Genomic DNA, 23239 nt, shown 5'->3' on the forward strand with positions numbered 1-23239 from the left:
TGAAAATATATAGCCCCTGTGGACCATTTGCATGCTAATGATCTGGGTGGTCACCTGAGAGTCGTTAGCAGGGTCGTTGGTCGGGTCGTTCACCTAGTTTCTGTTGAGGTGTCTCCCCTTTGTCTGCTGGGTCACATGGTGATGAGTCACTGGGTCTCTTGGAATGGTGTGAATGTTTGTTTTGCTGTTGGAAGGAGTGGAGGACTGCATTGTATGTGGGTGATAGGAAGTGCCTCAGGCCACCACCTCTGTTTAAGGATGGTTTCTCCAATTTAACATGGATAGCTTCCTTGACCCCCCTTTCGAACCAGCGGTCTTCTCTGGCCAGTATCCGTACTTGGCTGTCCTCGAAGGAGTGCCCACTCTCCTTTAAGTGTAAGTGGACTGCTGAATCCTGACCCGAAGAGGTGGCACGTCTGTGTTGTGCCATTCTTCTGTGTAGAGGTTGTTTGGTTTCCCCAATGTACAGTTCCTTGCATTTCTCCTGGCACTGTACAGCATAAACAACATTACTTTGTTTGTGTCTTGGTGTCTTGTCCTTCGGGTGTACTAACCTCTGTCTGAGAGTGTTGCTGGGTTTGAAATGAACCGGTATGTCGTGTTTCTGGAGGATCCTCCTAAACTTCTCCGAGACTCCGGACAGGTAGGGGATGGAAACGCTGCGGCGTTTGTTTCTCTCCTCCTCTCCTTTGCTGAGGTCTCGCTTTCTTGAGGTTTTGGTGAAGGCCCAGTCTGGGTAGCCACATGTTTTGAGAGCTGTCTTAATGTGGTCCTGTTCCTTCTTTCTGCCTTGGGATGTGGTGGGTATTTCTCTGGCCCGGTGTTGGAGAGTTCTGATCACTCCCAACTTGTGTTCCAGTGGGTGGTGAGAGTCAAACTGGAGGTACTGGTCGGTATGTGTAGGTTTTCTGTAGACTTCGATGGTGAGATTTCTGTCCTCAGTGATCTTGACTGCGCAGTCCAGAAAGGCCAGACTGTTTCCTTTTACCTCTTCCCGGGTGAATTTTACATGCTCGTCTGTTTTGTTGAGGTGATCGGAGAACGCTTCCAATTCTTGTATTTGAATTTTGACCCAGGTGTCATCCACATACCTGAACCAGTGGCTTGGCGCAGTTCCTGTGAAGGATGTCAGGGCATGGGATTCCACCTTCTCCATGTATAGGTTGGCAACTATAGGGGATACTGGTGAGCCCATGGCACAGCCATGTTTCTGCCTGTAGAAGCCTTCTCTGTACTGGAAATAGGTGGTGTTCAAACACAGGTCCAGCATGGTGCAGATTTGGGCCGGTGTTAAGGTTGTTCTTTCTGTAAGATTCTTGTCCAATAGAAGGTGCTTGTGGATGGTGTCTATGGCGCTGGCGGTGGGGATGCACGTGAAGAGTGACGTGACATCATAAGATACCATAGTCTCTTCTGGAAGTAGTGTGAGTCCAACGACTTTTTGAGCAAAGTCTTGGGAGTTTTTGATGTGGTGTGGGGTGTTGCCAACCATGGGCGACAAGAACAGAACTATCGGCTGCCGATTATAAATAACATGAGCTGAAAACGTGAAAATTTATAGATACGGGCCTGGCTGCATGGGCGTGGCTGCAGCAGGCCCCGCCCCCCGGACCCTGCCGCCGCTGCCGAACGCGGAACTGCTGTTTGCTGTTTGCTGGCTGCTCCCCATCTCTGCTGTCGCTAAAGTCAAATAGGTGCTCTGATACACCGCCGATATCGTCATTTGCACCGAGTGGAGTTTCTCCGACCCCCATGTAAGTAAACGTGTCATGTTTTCTGGATGAAACTGCTGTAAAGCGGCACTGTCCCCCCGGGTTTACGCTAGCTAGCATTAGCATTCCCACAAAACGCCTGTCAGGCTGCTGGACTCACAGCGACAAGCGTCAGAATCACATCAACCGCAGTCGGGACGACAGCCGAGTTCAGGTGTAACGTGATAAAACTATATTTGGATTTAAACAGCTTCTAAACACGAGCCTATGGCGCCAGGGCAAACATTTGGCTCACTGTTGTCCACCATGGAACAGTTTTAGAGATGCGGGCGCTCCCAAAATGATTTGTTATTTATTAATAATTGAGCCCCCTGAATTCATCCCTTAAAGTCAGAGGTCCAGTTATGTCCGCAGGTTTGGGTGTCATGCACATGCACATGCACATGGACCCTGGCATGGAGCTGTACATTTCAGAGGAGACAACTTTATTAAAACTTGAGGGTCTGAAAGTTGCACATGTCTTTAACATGCAGAATTGTACTTGCTGTCTCCCTCTTTTGACAGTTATGAATGCATCTCTTTGATAATAAATGGATGATTTGAATAAATGGCTGCATTTATAAAGAGGAAAATGTAATCACTGTCACTGATGGGTCTGAACATAATTTGCATTTGCATAAGAATCCACGGTTATTTTTTCCAACTCTATCAAGTTCCCATTTAACTACTCACAGGAGAATCAGCATGTTGGTTCTCCCAGGCCCAGGTCAGCATCGGGTCTCAGAACCGTTTAACTAGACTGAAAAAACAGCAGGACTAACTACACCAGTTACCACCTGGAAAAACAAATATGTTCAATTTCTACCCTCTCAAACCTTCTCTCTAAAGCTGCTTATCTTTAGTTTTAACTCACACAACCATTTTTATCCTGTGTTTATGCCTCTTCTATTTATTATGTTGTCTTTTAATGCTCTCTTTTGATTTTCTTGTGCACTTTCTATTTATAGCTAAGTTAAGCTATAGTGTTGCATTTTCTTTTAACATACAGATATTTTCAGCTCCAATATTTATAAAAAAAGAACAAGACAGAAGTAAATCTGAACTCCTTAACTGCAGAAAAATCACCTCTTTGTGGATGCAAAATTTCTGAAATGCTGCAGCTTCCTGCCTTTGCTGCAGGGTGAATATTAATTGACAGTTCAGACCATGAAAAACCAAAATGAAGCACTGTGATGTTCATTTAATGAGCTGACATTAGTTCCGTAGAAATGCTAGTTCACGTGGTTGTCTGCTTTAATTGGGATTTAGCTTTCTTAGCTTCCTTTCTCACTGCTGTTCTGTGTAGTTTTGTTTTTTTAAAAGACTCGATTAAATTCATAAACTTTTGGAGTTCAAATGTAGAAATGTGGCAGTACGATGTGCTGAATGTGATCATTGATAATTGTTTGATTATCATAGTTTGCAGCTGATGGTGGGTCCCCCATGTCCCCGTTTCTGGATGTGCAATAAATTCTTTACATATTTTTAGCCTCACTTTGCTCCAGAGTTTGAATTCGTAAGAGGATAGTAACGAAATAAAGCTTCAGGCTGTAGTAAAATGAATTTATCTGTCCTATCATGTACGCATATGCACATTAGAGCCATGGACATGCAAAAGCCCGTGCTTATTTGCTTAGCAAACTTCTGTGACACCAGTGTGATAAGAATTAGAATTAGATTTATGCATTTCCTGTAATGAGTAAGCAAATGTTTGCAGTGCACTATGAAGCCAGTTCCTATTAGTGTTATCCTAAACTTTGGTTTTTAGAGATTAGGGTTAATATTGTTTTATTTTAGGCCATCCAGAGCTTATAACATGAGGAACGTACTTAGCACGATGCTATATTTGTTGACAGACTCTATATATATATATATAACTATACATCCCCTGGTCCTCTATACCTTTGAACACCACACTGAATACAGGGCTTTATGTAATTTCACCAGACTCCTGTCATCTCCTTTATAGGATGTTGCGCTTGCGGGCATTGTCTGCAGCATCCGTGGGCCTTGTGCAGCTCTCCCGACGCTTCCACAGCGGGGCAGGACAGGGCTCCACCCAGAGGAGACGCATGCTGGCGGCTCTGGCCGGAGTCACAGGAGTTTCTGCTACCGCTGGTCTGCTCTGGAAACGGTAGGACCCTCAAGAATACCTGCTAGATCCTGCAGTTGTGATTAGAAAATACCGTAATGTCATAGAAGAACCAAACTGTAGTTAAAACAGAACAAGTGGAAGTGTACATTCCTAAAATGACTCCTTGGAAGTACACTGGAGAAAATAGGTTTTTCATGTCAGCTCATTTCCACCTGGTTTAAAACTGTGGAACGTTATCAAAACTGACGTATGTGGTGCTGACTAACCCTTCTGTTGGTGTACCAAGATCACCGTTCAGTTGTTGCTAGACAGTATTCACTGGTGCCACAAGGCCTCACTTCTACAAATACTGCGGATTACATCCAATAAACAGGTTTTAGCAGATAGAGAGCAATTAGAAATCATGTCGGCACAAAATGAAGCACAGCTGACCCGAGGAGCCACCGGGTGTTGGCGTCCTTGTTTGAAAAGTGTTTGTTGAGCTAATAGGTGAGATCCACGCTGCTGTGGTGTCACATGTCCGACATCAGCTGCCATCCTACACACTCTGCTGCAGTATTCTAGCCACAACAACATACAGATGCAGTCTGCATTATCCTGTGCAGACCTGAGTTAGTGAAACTGAGCCTGTCGCATCCTCCGCTTGTACTGTTGTACACATCAGAAGCCTCACCTCTTCGCTCGACTACCATGACAACTGACATGTTGACACTAGTGTTTGTGCTTTATTCTGCTCATTGTCAGGTGCTCTGCTTTTGTTCTTTAGTGACCGTGGTGTGTGCACAGTGCACTAGGTTTTGCTTAATTTGTGGTGTGACCATGTTTTCATCGGTGTGATCACTAAGGAGACTGTTGTTTAGTGCCGTGCTGGCAGAATGAGCGTGCTGCAGGAGGCAGAGTGATAAATAGTGCCCCAGGGTGTTTAAGACTGATGGGACGAAGCTGTTCCGAGCCTTCGCCCCCCCCCCCTCACCTTGTGTCTAATTAAAGTGAACAATTCAGCTCCTGACAAACTTGGCTCTTTGTTATTATTCAGAAGTTTAGTCGGTAAAGCAGCCAGATGGGAGGCTGACATGGTTAACCTCCACTCGTATAGTCGGGTCACTAAAGGATTTGAAGGAAACCGATCGATATAAAACTGAGCTGAAGATTTTCAGTTTCAATTTAAGGGCTCAGCTTTAACTTAATACAAAATAAAATATTCAACATTTCATCGTCACCCTGAGACTCGCTTGTCAGTCAAAAGTTCAAACGCTTTTGAGAGGCTGAAAATTCAGATACACTCTGGTAAATAATAAATAGCTTTAAAATCTCTAAAATTAAAGCTCAAGTCTGCACTTTGCAGCTTATTTTCACTACATGTTGATATAGAAGACCTCTTGTTTCAGTGTTTGATGATGATGTTTTTATTTTCCATTAGAGCTTATGCAGAAGCAGGACCGTCTGTTCAGCACTCCGAGCAACGGGACCGAGAGGAAGTCGACTTTGTGAGCGATTCTGAGGAAGAGAAGTCAGTGGAGTCCAGCAACGATGAGGCAAAGGAGGATGGTGGTGAAGGGAAAAAAAAGAAGCCACGTTCCGGATTTCGGGACCGCAAGGTAATCAATAAACGAAGTCCAACTCCTGAATGTGGTTTGGAAAGCTATAGCAATCAATGTCCAATATGCAAACACCAGTATATTTCTGACAGATTACTTTACAGGAGCGCTCAGAGGAAACGAGCGTGCACGGCTGCCGTCACGGGCATGAAAAATGTTTCAAGTCCGAAGATTTTATTGCTGCTAATTAGGTAGCAAAGCAGAAGCGGACAGAATAGCAAATAGAATTCGCAGCACTGCAGGTTATGTCGCTGAAGGATGAAGCCGTAAAAGAGGCAGAGCTTTGAACCTCGGCTTTTTTTAACAAATTGAATGTGATGCAATGGTTCTTCTGACTTATGGCTGGAGAGGAAATAGATGTGCAATATGCATCTTAGTCCTCTTCTGCTCTGACCATATATCTTTTATCACAGCACTGCACGATTTACTGGGTTTGGTAGAAAATGATATTGAATAGAGGTCTAGGTTTATGTTGATATACTTTAGCCTGACTTTAAAATAGATAAATGTCAATGGGATTACATAATGGAATCACTTAAAGATCTTTTGGATCTTTTTCAAGTGCCATTATTTTCCCTTTTCCCCCCCTTAAACATAATCTCATTATTCTAAAATTTAAGAAGAGTTGGCTATGTTTGCAATTCCAAGCTGTCACTTTTAGACTGACTCAGCACTTTAAGAGAGTAGTTTTGAAAACTGGAGGAAACATATTGGAGAGACAACTAGAATTTAAGCTTGGGGAGTCTGCCTTTGCTTGTAATAGAAAGAGAGCATAAAAGTGGCCGGAGGTTCAAAAGAATGGGTTTGAGCCACAATCACTGCAATTGATGTTGAGATCAGTGGGATGTAAATCTGAGGAGATAAAAGCAAGAGAGTGGTGACAGCCATCAGTCAGGCTCATACATCCTCTCTTAGCTGTCCCAGAACCTCTCAACCATTCACTGATGCTCGCCTTTTCTGGGGGGCGCGCTGCTGGTGATTTCTCCTCAGCCCAATGAGGTTTGCTCAAGAACGGAGAGACATGCCATCAGTCGCATGTTCATGCGTCTCCTTTGATCCGAGTCAGTGCATTGATTCCTCCTTCCTGCTGTCAGTGGATCATTCCCGTGGAGTGTGTTACACAAGTGTAAACAACCAGTGTTTTAGTGGCGCATAAACTACCAGCCGATCAGCTCTTAATGACCGCTCGGTAACCGTGGAGCTAAAACACAGGTGGCACCGTCATATGGCCAGTGTGTGTTGTTTTAGCCCCGCATATGGTTGCCGTAGCTTTGATTTAAAACTTAAAGTCTCAGTGACATGATACATTTAGATACTCCTTCTTGTTTGGTTCAGGAGTCTGGATAAATTATTTTCTCCCATTCCATTAGGGCAGCATTACTGTGCGCCAGCCGAGAGGCTCGTATTCAAAGTTGGACTACTGCCTCCAGGCTTTGGCCAGCCTGTTTGGACTCATGGTGCCCGTTCTCAATGTGTGGAACTTGATTTTTAGGTGATGGAGTATGAGAACAGGATAAGAGCCTACTCCACTCCCGACAAGATTTTCCGCTACTTTGCCACCCTGAAGGTCATAAGTGAGCACGGCGATTCTGAGGTCTACATGACTCCCCAGGACTTCATACGCTCCATCACACCCAACGAGAAACAGCCTGAAAGTGAGTCGTCTGCCTTTGCTGCCACCTTTATTTAATTTGTTTCCCAATGACGTGCTCCAGTTGTCAGAATTAGATCAGGTTAACCTCTGGATGGGTGTTGGAATGATGTCGCTCAGGTGGCACCGCATTACTCAGCTCAGCTGCCCCCTCAGGGCAGCGATGGGGACACTTGGCCCACAGGACTCCCCAGAACAAATCCCACTGACTGTGATCTCAAGTACGATGGGGAGGCCAGAGGAAGCAACAGGACTGTCCAGTCACTCCCAGTTTAGGGAATCACAGCACAACAGATGTGGCGATTAATGAGTTCAAACTGGAGCAGTTCTATAAATTAGCATTTACAAATAAACCCTTCAGACCATGAACACCACTTTCATGTTCCTGACATTGGTTTATGATTATTAAAACATTTCAATAATTTAGTGTGTTTTGCATAAAGAGAACATATTTAGCACTGTGTGTTTAAAATGGTTAATAATTGCTGTGTTTCTGAACAGATCCAAGCAGTTGATACCTGTTTTTAAACACAGAACCTGAGGGAGAGGTCTAATTTTGACATCTTACCTTCTTACACCAAGCAGTTCGCTGACATTTTGAAATATGCCAGATGTGGAAACGTCTTTTTGCTCTTCTTCCTCCCACCCTCCTGCGTTTACATACTAACCTAAAGGTTAGGCACAAATTGCTGAACAGGACAAGGTGTCAGCCCTATTATCTACCAGAAAGTGATGACAATGATAAGGTCAGCTTCAAATAATCCTATGGCTGACTTTATTAGGATTCATTTTAATCAGATTGTTCTTTAATTGACTCCCACAAAGTTAATGAGTGTCTGGTAGCTGAAGTCATGCCAGTCTGTGGCCATGATGAAACTCCCATGAACGGCTTCATAAAGGAACCTCTGTGTTATTTATCTGTGTGTGTATTTTTAATACAAACCCCTCACAAAATTGATCCATTCTCCTCTGCCCACCAGGCAAGAACAGGAGCGAGAAGAGAGTAAAAACAAAGCACTGAATCAGAAAAAGTCGTATTTTCTGATTCCATTTTAAAGCACAAACAAACATGTCCACAACTCTGCACAGATTTTAGTGACACGCAGCTAAAATGCACTTTTCATCAAATCTGTGCTAGAGTTCAGAACAACAAAAGAGAAATGTAGCAACACACCAGGATACGGAAAAGGAAAGTATGGTCAGACCAAACAAAAACGAAGTTAAGAAGTTAAGAATATACTTTTAAAAATGTGAGTGACACTGACGGAGCAGAGTGAAGACCCTCAAACACACGTGCTCTTATTTAAATCACGACACCGTCACATCGTAATAACATTGATGTGCACAATCATTACAGCAGTAAACGCTGCTAAAGGAATTCTCAGGCTCCTTCGTAAACAGAAATAAATTGTATTCTAAAAAAAATCACTGCGTGTTATAGATATAAATCAGGTTGCTGCTGAGCTGCATCTATAAACAAAGGACAGTTGTTCTAATGTGCAGAGGTATGGAAGTGGGTTGTTAATGACTATTATTAATCTGAAGTACATGTCAGTTATTAAAAGAGATTCGGTGCGACACTAACTAAATACACTCGTTCTGTATGGTGACAGACATAAATCCTTCCTTCCCCCACACAGTAAACAGCCTGGCCCACATCTTTCTTCTATCATCTTGGGGCTCATAACATTTCTGTTTTCTCTCTGCTCATTTCAGATCTGGGTTTGGATCAGTTCATCGTCAAACGCCACGATGGAAAGGTAAGAAACAGGTTAAAGTAACCTTGGCGATCAGCAGGAGGAAGTGTTAATGATCAACACATTGTGAATAGATGACGTAGATTTATTGATTTAAAATGAACACTGTGCTCTTAATACTTTTTTTGGCTTTTCTCTGAACATCTGTGTTTTCTACCAGAGGGGTTTTATTCATGAGAATAATCAAGATCTTAATGTCTACAGACATAATTTAGCCAACACACAAAAAAACCCTTTTCTGATTGTTCTTCTTCATAGTGCAAATGTATCTAAAGACTAATGCAAACGTGTCTTTGGTGCATTTTATTCATTCAAATATTGAACAATGACACTACGAAATAATTCTGCATTGGATTATAAAAACGTCCACGTTTGAATCATGACAGTTCCAATTTGATTGCATGACCTTTGCACTTTGCACCCTTTATTAATGAATAAAATGGAATTCTACATAAAAATGTTTTAACATTTAGTTTGAGTTCCGTTAAAAAGTAACCAGCTCCTCACTGGTGTTCTGTTTGCAGCCTCCGTAGGTGTTTTGTGTCCACTCTAACCGCTGTAGTCTTCCATTTCATAGGTCAGCGCGTCAGAAGCTCTTTTCACTACCTAATGATCTGTTTAAAGACAATAAAGCAAGTGAGCTTTGAACAGACCACACACTGACATTAAAATGAACCAGCCTCCTTTTTCAAGTCCTGACTTTCCTCAGTTTCATCTTTGTGAAACTGTCCCATCAGCATCAATCACCCACATCATTATTTTTATTACTGCGACCCTTGATATTGGTTTGTGCCTACAGTATTGCCGCCCTCCCACTGATCCCACCAAGCACCTTTCACACCCTGTAGCCAACCTCTCTAATTTTTCTAGTGTTCACTATTAATTAGCACAGAGGTCATAGTTTCTGACCTCATTAAAATATCACAACCCCCTCTGCTCCCTTGCTGCCCTGATGATGATTGAATCAAAATAGATAGAAAAATGTGTGAAGAAAACAAAAGACTATCCTAGGAACCTTTGGCACATACATCCCCATCTTTGGTCCACCTACTTCCTATATATATGTGGACGCTGTGTCCTCAGTCTGTGTAGAACACAGAGGACCCCCCCCCCCCAAAGACACGAGCCTTTCGCTCATTGACTTAATGGGCACCTCCAGCTAGATGATGGAAGAAGTAGTCATTGCTGTTTCCTGCCAAGAAGCAAAGGAATGGAGTTCAAACTGCACCGAGTAAATGATGAGCTCATAGGGGTGCGGTGCAGTACGAGGAGGAGGGGGGGGGGTAATGATCACAGTAGTATTGTCTGAGCGTAACCGAGCTTTGGCGAGCAAGCTCCATCACTTCCTGTTTGGATTGGTCAAACTCCTGAATACGTTTAGCTGTTCTGCTGTTCATCCCACTGACATTTTTGATGGTGTGTTGTTATTCAAAAGTAATGATGTGATTGCTTAACAGTTAATGTGCATTTGTGTTGTGACGATGAGGAGGAGGCGTCTTCGGCCGACAACAGCTTATTTTCAACGTGAACGCGGCTGACTGGATTGTTTTGCCGCGCTTTTGTCAGTCACACTGTTCCACTCATGAATGAAGAGTAATTGCTCCATTTCTCTCTCTTCCCTTCCTCGTGAATAAACATCGTCCTCGAATCCACACCTCCAAAATCCTCGACTTTTTCTCTGTCTCCCCCATTCAATTCACCCGTGAATCCCCCTCTCCACCCATCCATACCCCCGCCCCTCCTCCTCCTCCTCGCCATCATCTCCCCCCCCCCCCCCCCCCCCCCCCTCCCTCCACCCTGCCCATCTTCCTGGTCTGCCCCTCCCTTTCTGCAGGACTTCTGGCAGGTATGGGGTTTGCCGAATAGCATGTATGCACTTGAATGGAAAAACTGCACTTTGTACTCCTCCCTTCGGCTCTCATTCTTACCTTTATCCTTTTTTATTTTCTCGATTACTCACTCTTGCTATCAGGGTGCGGCTGCATTGCCGTTAGTCCAGGGGAACAGTAGACATTTAGCACATAGCCTTAGCCTCAGTTTGTTACAACCACTTTTCAACGTATGGCGGCTGCCAATGAAGCAGAAATCAGGAAGACGGCCAGTATGAGGAACTGACTAGATTACCACTACCAGGTTTTACCATTGTATCATTGTTGCAAAGACAGAACTTTGGTTTGGGTTGATTTATGTATGTTCCAAATACATTTCCTGTTTTACAGGCTTGGATGAAAGAGCCCTAACATATAATAACTAATCTGCTCAGTTATCTGGCCTGTAAACAGGTTTGGACGGCTTCTAGTCACGATTACACAAAGTTTAGCTCGTGCACGGTGCACGGATTATCTCAAAACTGCAAGGTGAGACTTGTGTTGCTATTGGACCTACCATCGAAAACCAGTGGGATTTATTTTATCACTTTTCCTGTTTAAATGCGTATTTCCAGTCCCGATGTGCAGACGAGTCAATTATAAGGACGTTGTTGTAGTACTGTTCCCCTGCACTCTTTCTGTCTTGTTTTATGAATCTTTTTTACTCATAATTTACTGTCTTTTAGGAGGTATCGGGGTTTTATCCGCTTCTGACACGCTTTGGCACTCTGGCCTGTTGCCCAGCATGCACTGCTTTCTTGCCTGTGCCTCACAGAGAAAACAGCTTGTGGGGGCGCCCTCTCTCTACGCATGGTGGCATCACATGGTGATTTTGGGATCCGGGAATTGGCGTGTTAGCTAACGCAAAGGCGTGTGGATGTGCTTTCTGACCTTCACAAAATCATCCTCTGGACTGTCTGGATGTCAGTGCTGCATGATTTATGTAGAGCATGTTTTCCACCCACTGAGGAAAGGACACGTTCTGTTTGAAAAATGTATCCAAACTGTTTTCCGTGCTTTGGTTCTCTGTCTGTACATAAAGCCACAGCATCTATTGTTTGATCAACAGATATCTGTCACTCAAGGGGAGTTTTCTGATGCTCGAAAGCACCTTGTAACAATTGTCATGTTGCCTCTTTCATTTCCCAGGAAGCTCGCAGGGCTCGCTGTTTGGACTGCTGCAGCTTTGTTCCTCTGTATTTTCTCACCATCTTTAATTCTAACACACGTTTTTCACCATCTGAGTGAATATTTTTTTTATTTATATCCTCCTCGACAGTAGCTGAGGTTTGGTTGTTTTTAAGCTAATTCGGTTCCCTCTCTCCTGTGGTGAGACACCTTGGATTTTTATCAAATTAAACATTTGGGTCCGTTATTCGGATGGTATTGTCGTGATAATTTAGAGTTATCAGCCCCTACTCTGTAATTAGCATTGCGAATGATTAATGCGCCATAATCAGTAACAACATAACAACACAAACATCTTCGATCACTTCAAGTTGAGCAGATGTGAGCATGAATTCTGTCAAAATGAACTGAATTACCCAGCACAGAATATTGTGGTGCTGTTCTTTGGTGGCACCGGGGGAATCTGGGCCCTCGTGTTTTCGTGTGGTGCAGCAAAGCTGTGATTGCCCTGTTGGAGCTTTCAGCCACTATAAATGTCAGACTCAGGTTGACTTTACCACTCAAGCAAATCACCTTGAACTCTCCTTGTCTACTGTACCTATGGGGGGGAAAAAAAAAAAAAAAAAAAAAAAAAAAGATCAAGGTGCTATTTTCTTTTTAAAATTCCCCCGTTTGACCCGTTTCTCCCTTTCGCTTGTTCCATAATGTCAGTGACACTCTGCCCTCCTATCACACCCCACACACCAGCTACTCCAACCTCCCATTTCAAATACCTGTTTAATAAAGCTCAGAGGGCACTATAGGGCAGATATCACCAAAGGTTGTGACATTTTAAAACATTTACAGCTTTTTATTTTCAGGAGATGATGTCGGCCTAATCATAACCTCTTACAATCAGAGGTCAGAGTATTAGCTAGTAATAGTTCTTTTTTTGAGGAATGTGTTATAATCAAAGTTTTAACTTCCTAATTAAATTGACCTTTTCTGGCATTCTTTAATATGCTTTTAAGATGTCAGCTTTTAAAGAGTGACCTCTTCACACGCTTCTTAGAAAAAATATTTTTGTCACTCTTGAAATGAGCCAAATAAAATTCAGCCTCTTTTGCCTAACGGCTCCTAGCTTTACCTCATGTGAGTCTCATAGTTTGGACAATTTGGGATTTTCCCAGATCTTTGTGGCTATAGTTGCTCTGCAGCCTGGTGCACCGGGGGGATTAGCCTCAGTTCACAGGCTTTCCACGCAGAACGCAACCGTGATGCGGCTCTGAGACAGAAATCATGTACATGCATAGCTTACAAAGATGAAACTGATCAACACAAACACGCTCACGAGCACTGACAAACCAGACATTCAACATGAGAAATATAAATTGCAGCTGAAACCCAAAGCAGAAAGATGATTAAAACTGCAAACATTTTAGAGCATCCGATATTTTATGCCTCCAATAGGATCTCTTCACCAGTAATAGGATATTGGCAGATAAAGCAGGGCGATGGGGCATGAGCTCCCAACCAAGTAGCAAACTCATCCAACTGAAAAGCCCAGATGGAATCTCGACCAGTTTGATGTAGTCACATATACATTACCAGCACGTTCTTGCGTCACGCAGACTGAACTGTGATTGCTCCCCTCCCCCAAATCGATCTGCATGTTCTACTGGGATGCAAGTTATTAGTCATAATGTGCTCAGCATCTCTGTGTGATCATTATAATGAGGCCCATTGGGTTTATGTCTCGTGTGTCTCCGTGTGGGTGGGTGCGCGCACGCCGGCTTGCGTAGTTGCGCTCGTTTCCTGTCTTATGGAGCATAATCAGGTCTCACCTCAGGCCCAGAGAGCTTAGGGCTGTCATTCAGCAGGGGAGGATAATGCCAACCTCTGCTACTCTCATCTGATGGGTCTTTATCCATAACCTCTGTTTTAGGTGTTTTCACACTTACATGCAAAAGCCTTCAGCTGACAAAACCTTCACTTTTCTTCCTTGTTTTTGTTCAACCTGTTGGCGCACCGCACTTGAAATAACTGATTCTCTCTCCCTCACTTCCCTCTTTCTCTCCCACTTCCTTCTCCCTGTAATTTGTCACATATGAAAAGTAAAGTTACACTATTGTCTAACAGTCCAGTTGGCTTATGATTAACACCATAAGCTTATAACACTTGAGTTGGTGTTAGGGGACTGTTTGACATTTTGATCATGTTGCTTCAACGGGGGTGCCACCAAATTAGTCTTCTTATATGTTTTATTACCAATTAGATGATTTCCTGACGAGGTTGTTGATGTCCCCTCAGCAGACAGCTCTGAGGACAAGGTTTCACCGTGTATCACGGAGAAATGAGATTTTTAATGTGTGCACATATTAATTACTGAAGGACATATTGGAACTCCTAACTTGAGTGGTGCCCCCTAATTATTTTGTTTTAAACACGGCCTTACTTTTACTGTCTGTGTTTGTCGGGGGGAGGGGATGATTGGAATATCCATGTATATTTGTGTTGTTCAAGGCCCTGCTAAAGACAGCAGAGGCCACACTGTTCTCTAACAGTTGTTTCTCCTCCTTCCTCCACCTTTGAATTGGACGTTGCAGACGGAGGTAACTCCACACGGGCTCAGCGTGGCCTAACCTCCCCCCCCCTTTTAAGGCATGCTCTGTCCATCTGTCCACTACTTGGTGGAGCGTCCTATTAATGGGACACTGTTTCGCCTCTTTCTCTTGAGTGTGTAGTGTGCATGTGGTTTCACTTTCATGCAGTGCTGTTAATATTCGCATTCTAACAGGAGAACTCTGAGTGTGTGTTTGTGAAAGGGAGACAACTGTTTTAGTTCAAATGATTAATATTAATCAAAGGAAATCAATAGTGTTTGTGTTGCGGTCTCTTGTGATGTTTTCCTCTCTCTATAGTGTATCGATGTGAGATTGTGAGTACAGCCTCTGTTGCTTCATATGTTTACGTGCTCGGACGTGTGACTAATTTTCACCACAACCACCCTCACCTGCCTGTTTCTGCAGCATTTGCATGACTCTGACTGTCTGTCGATCTTATGCTACTCTGTAGCTGTGTGTGGAAGTGGAGCACGTGCGTATTATTCTCGAGCTCGGCCAAGCTCCGATTAGATTCACGCACACGCTTTCTTCCACACACAAGGATACACCTGCAGCAGCTGCAAAAGCCGCGTCTCTGTGTTAGCTGGTTTAAATACATCTTCTACTTCATCTTCTTCTTTTCTTTGGAACCTGAATGAGCAGAAGATTGCCCAGGAGAGAGAGAAGTTTGCAGATGAGGACAGCATTTTTTACACCCTGGGAGAATGTGGCCTTATCTCCTTTTCCGACTACATCTTCCTCACGACTGTACTTTCCAGTAAGTATGTCTCTGGAGCTGACAGAAGTCCCATTCCAATCCCTCTATAGTAGAACCTATGATGACAAATCAAATGATTTTGATGGTTTTGATCTGATAAAAGCATCAGTTTTAGATAGAAGACGAAAGCAATGAACGCTCCCGAACGCTACTCTTTAACAGGCAGCAAAGCTGACTGCACTTCCCCAGTTCATCATCGTCCCCAGTTCAGACTTAATAACGTGGCCCTTTTTAAAGAACGTCCAGTGGAAACATTTAAACTTGGCAAGAAAATCTGTTTATTTAGTCCAGAAATAGCATTTGGTTTGTCAGTTCTATATTAGTACCTCTGTCAACATGTCAAAGATCAGGGCAATGAAAATGAAGCTTTCACTTCTAGTAATACTTTATCCTCCCAGCTTAGCTCTAACATTTGTTATAATCTTTTCATACTGGACAAGTCTCCAGGGACAGTTTTCAAGGACAAGTCATTTTAGACAGACAGGGCAGGGTGCCTTATGGTTGGTTTCAACCCATTTAACATGGCCACAAAAATAGCTCAGAGGGGTCTTTTTTGCCTTGAGGGTCCCGTGTAGGTACAACTTTACTGCTTCCGAACAGTCTGAATCATTAGACACAAGACAAGATTAATCTTTTAATCCTGTTTGTTTATTTTTGATTTTACTCATTAAAATGAGCTATTTCCTTGCCATTACTCTGATGGGAGGGATGTTGGTTCAAGACAGGGTCTCTGCAGCATACACTCCGAACTATCCTTCAGTAAGATCTGCAACATTAAATCCTGATGCCGCATCCTCGCCGTGTACGTGCGCAGGTGCTTCTGTTGCCTTGTAAGCAGGTGGCATGCTGCGAAGTCATCCCTGCCGAGTCTCAACGCAGAACTGAAACACAAAGCACTTTTAATAGTCAAGCCAGCATAAATACTGCATATACTGCTTTAAGAAATCGGGAACACTTCACCCTCACAGTGTAACGCCAAGTCAGTTCCACTTCCAGGTCATCAGCCTGTACAGTTGTGAAGCAACAACTGTTGCGACTCATTTGTATTGGCTGCGCTGCAGCTTAGACAAACAACTGGTGGAAAGGAGTGTGTATCTGTGAGGAAAAGGAGGAGTGAGCCCTACGGAATGACCTTCAGCACCCCAGTCCTGTCAAGAAAGACTCCATGCGGGCCCAACATCCACATTTGGTGCCCTGTTGTCTTGATAGATCATGTTCCTCTCTCGTGCAGACGTGCACGGCTTTATTTTTGAAAAGAAAGACACTTGAAAATAAATCATCGTGCTGCAGATGAGCAGAGTTGATGGTGAGTGGATGGAGGTCATTTTGCAGACAAGAAGCTGTTGGATCAGAGACAAACCGGATGTTTCTTGCAGCTGAGTCAGCATCAAGCTGTTAAAATGCCTGTTTTGATATTGTCTTGCATTGATTTGTTTTTTTCTGCCTTTTGTGTGTTTGTGTCCAGCTCCTCAGAGGAATTTTGAGATTGCCTTCAAAATGTTTGATCTGAACGGCGACGGGGAGGTGGATCTGGAAGAGTTTGATCAGGTGAGACCCCCACAGAAGCAGCTAACTGATACGTTAGGACGTGCATACTAGGTCACCCTTAGAGGACAGTGAGCAGCAACACGTAGTGACAGGCAGTAGAACAACAAAATACATCAGCATGACGTCTTGTCAGAGGGAATAATGAAGGCTGTGCTCTGGTATCGAGGTTAAGAGGTTAGGACATGCAGAATTTGAACTATTATTTTAGATGCTTGCCATTAAAATCAAGCTAATTTTACAGAGACTGTATTTGACGTGGAACTCTTTACGTCCACACAGGTCCAGAGCATCATTCGTTCCCAGACGAGTATGGGCATGCGACACCGAGACCGGTCCACCACGGGAAACACTCTGAAGTCAGCTGGCTGCGGCTCAGCACTCACCACCTACTTCTTTGGAGAAGACCTAAAAGGAAAACTGACCATCAGGAGCTTCCTGGAGTTTCAGAGGAAACTGCAGCACGATGTGCTCAAATTAGAGGTGAATGAAAAGGAAGCAAATAAATAGAGGAGATTGATAATGAGTGGAATTAAGTAGGGCTTTGTGTGGAGGTTCACTTTCAAGTAGATGTTGGGAAACCCGTTAAAAAAATACACATAAAAGGTCAAAGAGGCAGAGAAAGAAGAAGCAAACAAACGCAGGTGGGCATTGTACTAATGGAGGTCAGATGATGACAGATGTGCTGCCTGGATTGTGTGGATTACTTTCACACAACTGTCACACTTTTGAAACGTCTTACCGGTGTCCCCCGCTACGCGAATTTAGAACCATTTTCTAATCCTAATTAGTAGTGACTAAGATTCTAACAAAGGATATTGACATTATTTATGCTCATGCAATATAATTGCTGCAGATCCATCTACAGAACTCTCTTAACTAAAACAACATATTTATCTTTGCAAATAAACTGGACCACACTCGTCAAGTTGGTGCTAAATTATACCTTAGCACATTTTTCTTAATAGTATTTAAGTCGGAGTCTTGTAAACTTTAACTGGTTCATTGAGAAACATGCCCTTAAGGCATCTTCTAAACCTTTTCTTTCACCTACTTTTATTCTTGTGTTTAAACTCTTAAGATATAGCTGCTTACCACTGCTGGATTTACTGCCTGGCTTTGCAGTATAATGGATTTTTTTTACAAAAAGCAAGGATGCCCATTTTGGAATTAAAAAAAAAAAAGGTTGTTTTATCAAGAAAACGCCCTGAGCACAACAGAAGCAATGTCAGAATATCCGATGCTGCTGTAGTGAACATTGATATAATCAGAATGTATATCACCTCATCCCTAAACCTCCAGAAACTAATGTGACGGTTTTACTGATGTTTATTGCCTGTGTGAGCGCCGCTTATTGTTTAGCTGTCCAGCCCACACATTTACTGTTCCCGTGATTCATTTCCACCCTTTTGTGAGAATGATCTGTTTCCACTGAAGAGTCTAAAAGTGGAGAAAAAGTACACGGATCCCTGACAGGCCTGAGCACCAAGTAGACGACAAGCTGGTCCATCATTAGTGAAGTATTAAGCAGCTAAGGAGCTAAATATTTCCCCCAGGATCGGCAAAGCTGAAAGAGACTTTTTAGACATACTTCCATCGGGTAGCCACAAGCCGCAGATTTTTCCAGTTTGACTATAAAGGTGACATGTGTAGGCATTGTGTTCTCCGTTGTCGCTCATGGACACGAAATCTGTTATGGCTTGTTTTATAGAACTTTATTTCAGAAATGCTCTTAATGGTCTGGACTCCCATGAAACTCCCAATGTGAGCCTTTTGGCTTAGGCATCGGCTGCTCCGGTCAGAGAAATTAACATTTTAATGACCTTGGCACACTCTGGGGTGTGTGTGTGTGTGTGTGTGTGTGTGTGTGTGAGAGCTACCAGAACAGCCCCAGACATAAATCAGCCTGACCGAATGGACTTAGCCAAGGCCTGCTAGTTTTGAGCCAGTCTCTAGTGGGGTGTTTAATGAAAGCTATGAAGATTTAAAGGCACCAAGCCTGCTTTTCATGCTTGAAATTTGCTTGTCCCTCTGCAGTCCTGCTCAGTCTTCCCTGTTGCTCTCCCCCCCTTCCAGTTTGAAAGGAATGATCCTGCGAATGGCAGAATCACCGAGAGGCAGTTCGGGGGGATGCTGCTGGCCTACAGCGGAGTCCAGTCGCGCAAGCTCAAGCAGATGCTGAAGGGTTTGAAGAAGATGTTTAAGGACGGCCAGGTAGGTACACCTGCATGCTGGGGTCTATAAACGCTCGATACTGTTGGGACATGTGGACCTACAGGTCAACAGGTCTGTGTAGGCGTCCATTATCTGACAACTGATGGATTTGTCCTTTTGTTTTTGCTTGATTCAGAGCAGCATCGCGACATTTATTAAAAAAAGCGCTATCCAGCGCTTCCTCGCACGGCCCTGAGCAAGTGCGACTCCTCTGGGACAGATCTAACAGCAGCAAAGTTTAAAAATATAGATTAAAAAAACCCCCGACAGACAGAAACTTTGGTTCAGTGTTGGAGCTGCCTGCCTGTAACAGACGCCATCGGTCAGCTGACTGATGCTGGAGCCGTGTTCGCGCTCAGAACTGCTGCAGCAAAATGAGCCCCGGTTTGGTTTCCTTATTCAGGATTGAGCTCATCGGTGCACGCGCAGCACCGCAGATGCTCTGATTAAAGTGTGAAATTCAGGAGACACAGAATCTGTTCAAAGAGCCAAGAAAAAGGACAGTGCAGGTGTTGGTAACGCAGAGGAAGCTGGATTCTGAGGACGGCTTGGTTAATTGACTTGTGTATCAAAGTAGATGTAAGCTGAGAAAGAGGGCCTGTCCCACCTGTCCCCTGCCTGTCCTGCCTGTCCCCTGCCTGTCCCGCCTGTCCCCTGCCTGTCCCGCCTGTCCCCTGCCTGTCCCGCCTGTCCCCTGCCTGTCCTGCCTGTCCCCTGCCTGTCCCGCCTGTCCCCTGCCTGTCCCCTGATACGTGGCTGATTCTCCGATGGACTGTGAAGCTCGGAGGGTCCAGCTGAACCACAGGGATGATTGGATCCTGATACACTTTCCCATCCGTCAGTTTATTTATTTTTGGGTGTGCAGGGCATCACATTTGAAGAGGTGGAGAACTTTTTCACGTTCCTAAAGAACATCAACGACGTGGACACGGCTCTGAGTTTCTACCACATGGCTGGAGCCTCCATAGACAAAGGTAAACTTCCCCTTTCATTCATTGAGACTTGCAGTGAGAGACACAATCGAGCCACAATGTCGTTAAAATACGACTTTACAGTCGCAAACAACCTGGTGCAAGTTCAACTATCAGCTAATAGTGCAGAGCTCTGGAGAGGGATATAAACGGGGGGGGGGGGGGCAGCTCGTTCCACCACTGGGTGGTGACATTAGTCGTGACTGACAGCTCTGCCAGGCGGCGCTCATGTGTGGAATGTAGCGGACGAGGGGTAGCGCGGGCTCGGACAGGAGTGTTGAGGGAAGGGGGGGGCAGATGCAGCTGGAGCTCTGCAGGTCAGCATCAGTGACTAGATCTCAGGAAGCCAGTGGATCCTGATCAGCAGCGGGGTGACGTGGGCCCGGTACCGTAGCTTTCCTGACCACGTGAAGAGGCTTCACCACACGCGTCGGCGGCCCCGTTAAAGGGCGTCGCAGCGGTCGATGCAGGATCCCTCAACGACCGGTACAGCTGGGTGTCATCTGCATAGCAGGGGTATAAAAACCCATGTGGATTTCCTGATATTCCGACTCCTTAATAATATCACTTCAGACTCGGTTGCTGTCAGTTCCTCCTTTAATGGGAGCTGTGTAATTGAGCACAGCCTGGAGGAAAATCCACCCACAGCTTGAAACATGGAGCAAGGAATATTGCTAAATTTAACCGCCTTGGTGTGAAATACACTTTCTCTGCCACTATTTATTTCAAAGTAATAGATAATTTCCTAAATGCCCAGAAAGGCTAATAAATGAATAAATGGATGAATATTGTGTTTGCTGAAGGGCACTGCCGAGGCTCAGGGCGACTCACGGATCCTGGGGGCTGTGGTTGCCAACATATTGGAGAATCTTTTCATAAGATGGTCACATTTCCATGTTTATTCCGAGTCTGGCCTGAACTCCCAGCGCACATCTGCATCTATTACTTCAGATGACGTGGAAACGAATCAGACGTGCAGTCGTTGTGGGGGGAGGCGAAGCGGGGCCGCGGTGCAGTGAGGGGATCCTTGAGTTCCGTGGCAACATTCCGAGGTTCTGGGCTCACGTTTCTGTCGTTACAGCTGCTCTTCTTCCTTCCTGTCAGCTTCTTTATCTCCCACTTTAGGTTGAAAGAGTTCAAACCTGTCCGGAGTCTTTCCACATGCGAGTACGCTTCCTGGAACTACTCACAGAGGAAAAAAAGGCCTTTTCTTGATCAAGCGATTCTGCTTCCACAGAATCATCTTTCTATTTGCAGTGAAATTGCTTTATTTTATTTTATTTTCCTTCTGGCCACCGTTCCCTCTCATAGTCCTCTATGTTTCCTTCTTCCTCTGCCCTTTGAAGCCTGATAATCGATCATCCTGGCGGGGACCTGAGAGGTTTTCCTTCGTGCTATTTCATTTTTCCCCTCATTCTTTTGGGCCTCTTCTCCCTTTCTCCATGTACCTCTGCATCCTGTTGCCTTTGGTCTCTCACCGCTCTCTCCCTCTCTCAGCTACCATGAAGCAGGTGGCCCGCACCGTAGCCAAGGTGGAGCTGTCGGATCACGTGTGCGACGTGGTGTTTGCACTGTTCGACTGCGATGGTAAAACTTTCAGTGACGGATCATCAATAATCAGGAAAAAAAAAAAAAAAAAGGGCGCTCTTACTTATCCTTCCCCTCTTATTTCATCATCCCCCCCCCCCCCCCCCCCTCCGTCCTCCCTCTCCCATCTTACTTTCCTTAACAGGAAATGGAGAGCTCAGCAATAAGGAGTTCACATCCATTATGAAGCAGCGGCTCATGCGCGGGCTGGAGAAACCGAAGGACATGGGCTTCACCCGGCTGGTGCGCGCCATGTGGAAGTGTGCCCAGGACACCGCCTGGGACTTCGCCACCCCGAAGACGTAACGGAGAGAGGAGAGACAGGACGGACGTCAGAGAAGCTCTTCTTCCAAAGGTCTCGAGAACTGACACAACTTATGCCGCCATCTCATTAAGATGCAGCTCTGAGGGAATTTATCAATCATTTATGCATGTGACAGGAGCTACTTTATCAATACGTGCTGACAGAGCGCCATGTGACCCGAGAGGCTGATATTGAGTCCCTTTCCAAGGCATTATGGGTATTTTAAGAGCTCCAAGTTTTGTGGGTTTGTTTTTGGCCATATTGTTTAATGCACTGTCAGCAGGCAACTATATGACCCTTTGTCAACTCTTTTCTATCTACATGCAGTATGTTCTAGCAGGGTTACTCCCAACTCAGTAGGAAGTCGAGTAGTTACCTTCCTCTGACCTTCAGCTGTGTAAATCTTGCTGACTGGTCTGTACTGACCACAGACTTTTAGTTATTACTTTTGTTGTTATTTCCATAAAAGATCAATACTGTTGTCTCGATCTTGACATGTATTATAAGTATTGCCTGTCCAAACACTTTATAGAAGACGAATGTTGAATAAATGCTGTATTAAAGCAGTTTTTAATCACAGGAGAGTAATTGACCCTTTTCTCATAAATGTCTGTATCCTTCTTGACGTCTAAGCTCTAAATTAGACAAATCGGAGCGCGCCCAGCAAGTCACTTATCATACGTAAGGTTTTTTAAGACTAAATATTACGACTGCAGCGCCGAAGAGCGCGCCAGAGGAAGAAAAAGGGGATGCGTATGGACGAGCGGTCAGCAGTTTGGTCTAATTGAAATGGGCAGAATGCTCTATCCTCAGCTTCTGCTGCCCATTAAAAGATTGTTCCGCAGCGCACGCACGCACACACACACACACACACCCTTAAGACAAGCTTCCTGACTCGTCTTTTGACTGACAGTTGCAAGTGGTCAGCGGTATGAGGAAGGATATTGCATCAAAGAATATTCCTCATTCATGTTCTTTCAAGACTTAATCTCTGGCATGAATGATCACACAGATATGATTTTAAACCCAACACACATGCATGAATAGCAAATACGAGTATTAAAGCGGTCAAGGGGCAACTGGACTGATACCAGTTCATGAAATATGGGCCGTCTGACCTTGAATAGAGAATATTCACATCAGCTGTGTGGGCTGTCTCTGCAGCTTGGTGCTTTGCTACTCTGGAATTCCCCCTCTGCACCAAAATGAAGGCACTTTGGGTTTTTTAGATGACATTTGACCTCGGAAAAATGTGGGAAAACGACTCAAACGGACTCGGCATCCAACCCGAGTACTTCCTGCTCGAGAGATAAATAAACACTTGTGAAATGAGGTCTACATGTCTGATGGACAGCTCCATCCCACGTGTTTGGACAGGTACGAACTGCACGGACACCATAGTAACGTGAT

The 23239-nt window shown here is 44.4% G+C and overlaps 1 protein-coding gene across 4 annotated transcripts; it reads left to right on the plus strand.

Annotated features, from left to right (window-relative positions):
* Nucleotides 1-1558: 1558 nt before the first annotated feature.
* On the plus strand, nt 1559-22408 carry micu1 (mitochondrial calcium uptake 1). Of its 4 annotated transcripts, XM_011603459.2 has the most exons (14): nt 1559-1754; nt 3721-3885; nt 5267-5444; nt 6937-7099; nt 8812-8855; nt 10687-10698; nt 14434-14439; nt 15094-15208; nt 16674-16756; nt 17036-17236; nt 18830-18967; nt 19833-19941; nt 21436-21525; nt 21671-22408. In XM_011603459.2, coding segments are annotated over exons 1-14 (1467 nt in total). In that variant the 5' UTR covers nt 1559-1752; the 3' UTR covers nt 21832-22408. The 4 variants fall into 4 exon arrangements, with proteins under 4 accessions (XP_011601761.1, XP_011601762.1, XP_003964262.1 ...); XM_011603460.2 differs by lacking the exon at nt 10687-10698; XM_003964213.3 differs by lacking the exon at nt 14434-14439 and having other exon boundaries at nt 1597-1754.
* The last annotated feature ends 831 nt before the right edge of the window (nt 22409-23239 follow it).

Source organism: Takifugu rubripes, chromosome 4, assembly GCF_901000725.2.
Source record: "Takifugu rubripes chromosome 4, fTakRub1.2, whole genome shotgun sequence".
In the NCBI taxonomy this organism is placed as follows: Eukaryota; Metazoa; Chordata; class Actinopteri; order Tetraodontiformes; family Tetraodontidae; genus Takifugu; species Takifugu rubripes.

Bases quoted from the DNA above. Each gene is read 5' to 3' on its own strand.
- micu1 (XM_011603459.2), top strand. The intron at 15,209-16,673 runs GTAAGTATGTCT...GTTTGTGTCCAG, and splicing joins CCTCACGACTGTACTTTCCA to CTCCTCAGAGGAATTTTGAG. The intron at 17,237-18,829 runs GTGAATGAAAAG...CCCCCCTTCCAG, and splicing joins ACGATGTGCTCAAATTAGAG to TTTGAAAGGAATGATCCTGC.